At 30.3% G+C, this 2,437-nt stretch overlaps 1 protein-coding gene across 3 annotated transcripts in view; it reads right to left on the minus strand.

Annotated features, from left to right (window-relative positions):
• Positions 1-2,437, minus strand: part of LOC106788600 (GTPase-activating protein) — an 8,978-nt gene that overhangs the window by 1,203 nt on the left and 5,338 nt on the right. For 2 of the 3 annotated variants that reach the window (XM_014752005.1, XM_014752003.1), the window contains 4 exons: positions 2,203-2,309; positions 1,865-2,108; positions 1,415-1,756; positions 85-1,331 (listed from right to left, as the gene is read on the minus strand). In XM_014752005.1, coding sequence (XP_014607491.1) covers positions 773-1,331; positions 1,415-1,756; positions 1,865-2,108; positions 2,203-2,309 — 1,252 coding nt within the window. In that variant the 3' untranslated portion in view covers positions 85-772. Of the gene's footprint in view, positions 1-84; positions 1,332-1,414; positions 1,757-1,864; positions 2,109-2,202; positions 2,310-2,437 lie in introns of those variants that run through there. The other variant, XM_014752006.1, reaches the window with a different exon arrangement.

The raw sequence follows: 2,437 nt of genomic DNA on the forward strand, positions 1-2,437 counted from the left end.
TTGATAAATAATAATAATAATAATAATAATAATATTAAATATATTTATCTAAAATAATATAATTAAAAATAACTATTATGTTCCCTAAACATTTATCAGTTAACACTGGCGATGATTAAATATCCCCAGTCAATGAGATTATAGCTTATGCAATTAATAACACACATTGTGTTATTGCATCATGTTAATGCACATACATTATCAGTTTTTATTTGTTTAATGACATGAAAATAAATAAATAAATAATAGAAATTTGTCTTGTTGTCGTAATGAGATGTTCATCAGTTTTCTAAGGCGTGATAAGAAAAATAAGAAACCCGAGTGGCTTCTTTAATTAAAAAAATCTCTCAATATTCTTAGCTTCAAAAGATATTTTGTACGCATAAGACAATCAAAACTTATGTAATCAAAGAGAGAAAACAAGTATATCGAAATCGCGTATATTAATTAAAAAAAAAGAAAAAAAATACCAAGATGACCCTCTCTATATTACACAAGAGTCAACAATATGTAAGCAAAAGCAATATTACATATTATTAATACGCACAAACACATATCATATATATGTGTGTATGCACATATATACTTTTTTTGTTTGTTTATATGAGTAGTAAAAAAATATAGCCTTGTATTATAATCAGAGTCTGAATTCGACTGCCATCTCTTCTTCTTCTTCTTGAAATCTAACTAATGCGAATGCACGGACAAAGTTTCCTAAAAATGTGTCCTAGGAACGTAGAGCATGTATTCTTTATATTACACAAGAGATAAATTAATGATTGCCACGTTCGCTCATAGCAGTACAGGATATGTCACTTATGTCGTCCCTTATTCTTCTTGTCAATGTACATTCATCTAGTTTTCTAGTATTATCATAATTATTTAACTTTCTTGAAAGTGTACCCGACAGATTAACACCGTCTATCGCCAACAAAGCCGAGTTATCAAGTCTTTTACGATTTTCCATATTTTCATTAGCATTTCTTTCAGATTTATCAGATCTTAACGTATTGTTTAAACTATGATCAAATTTTTTGAGATCATTTTGTATACTTTTAATAGTATCGGTATTACTATCGTACCGTCTTAACAAATTACTTTCATTCTCATACCTACGATTGATGGAGTCTGAATCTAGACATTTCCTTAGTGTATCGTCGTATCTTCGATCTTCTATTCGTCTAGAAAATCCAATATCGTAGCAATGATCTGCGTCCGTGCAACTGCGTTGATTTAAACTATCCATTTCGTAAGCACGTTTTGTTAGCTGACTATCGAAACCGGCTCTGGCAGCTAAATGGAGGTAATTGTCGTCGCCAATTGGTGCTTGTCTAAAACAAAAATAAAAACAAAAATATATATATATATACAAACGAAAGAAATATTTCCAAAAAATATGTATTAAAGAACTCACTTGCTTCCATATTTGGTGTCGCGGGCTACTCTTCTAAAGTAAGCCCTATGTTCGTGTTGCAAAGCATATGCAGCTTCTCTCAACGCAGTTAAAGTTTTAAAACAAGATGGAACGTCTTCAATAAGAGATCCTCCACCTGGTATCACACACATATCACTCGCCCCATACACTGCCTGACACTCACATGCACTCATTAATGTTTCAAGACGAGGCATATTGGTGAAAATCAATGAATGTATCCTTTGTAAATCTCTGTCCGGATCTAGAACCATACGTAAGCCAGCTTCTATACCTGGAGACACTTCACTGCATCCTGGTGCTACTTCTGATGCTGCGCGACAACTATAATCATAAATTTAAGAAAAACATTATTAATAAGATAATACACAAAATAATATCATACTATATAAATATATGATAAAATATATTTTGTTAATATTTTTTACTCACCAAAGCCAATGACCATTGATATACGCGCTAGGATGATACTTTTCTAATCGATTACTATTCGTGTGACATATTTTCGTAAGTATGTCGATCCATTCTTTTTCCTCCACGCAATTACCTGCTTGAACGTATAACGCTCTTTGAGGTTGTACTATTTGAAACATATTCTTCATCTTAAAAGAATCTTCGTGTAACCTTTCAACCGCGAGTATTTCCTCTAATGGAATTTTACATAAAGGTTCTTTACCTGTCGAAATAAAATTACAAACTTATTTAAGTATTTTTAATAATTTGTTAACGTCATGAAATACAACAGAAACAAAGTCGGCATATTTCTTTACCTTTCGTTTTGGAGTAAGTTAGATCTTGAGTAGTTAATCTGAAGTATCTTTGTTTAAAATTTTTTCTACCAAATCTTTTTCTACCTTGAGCCCTTTTGATCATTATTCTGTAAATAAATAATAATATATATTAATTATTAAATATAATATAACAAAACTTTCTAAAGACATTTATCTTTTTTTTTTTTAATTTTTTTTTTGTTTTTTTTTTCGCAATACAAACCTCTTACAATCG

This window comes from Polistes canadensis, unplaced genomic scaffold, assembly GCF_001313835.1.
Source record: "Polistes canadensis isolate GaletaPanama2010 unplaced genomic scaffold, ASM131383v1 scaffold_145, whole genome shotgun sequence".
In the NCBI taxonomy this organism is placed as follows: Eukaryota; Metazoa; Arthropoda; class Insecta; order Hymenoptera; family Vespidae; genus Polistes; species Polistes canadensis.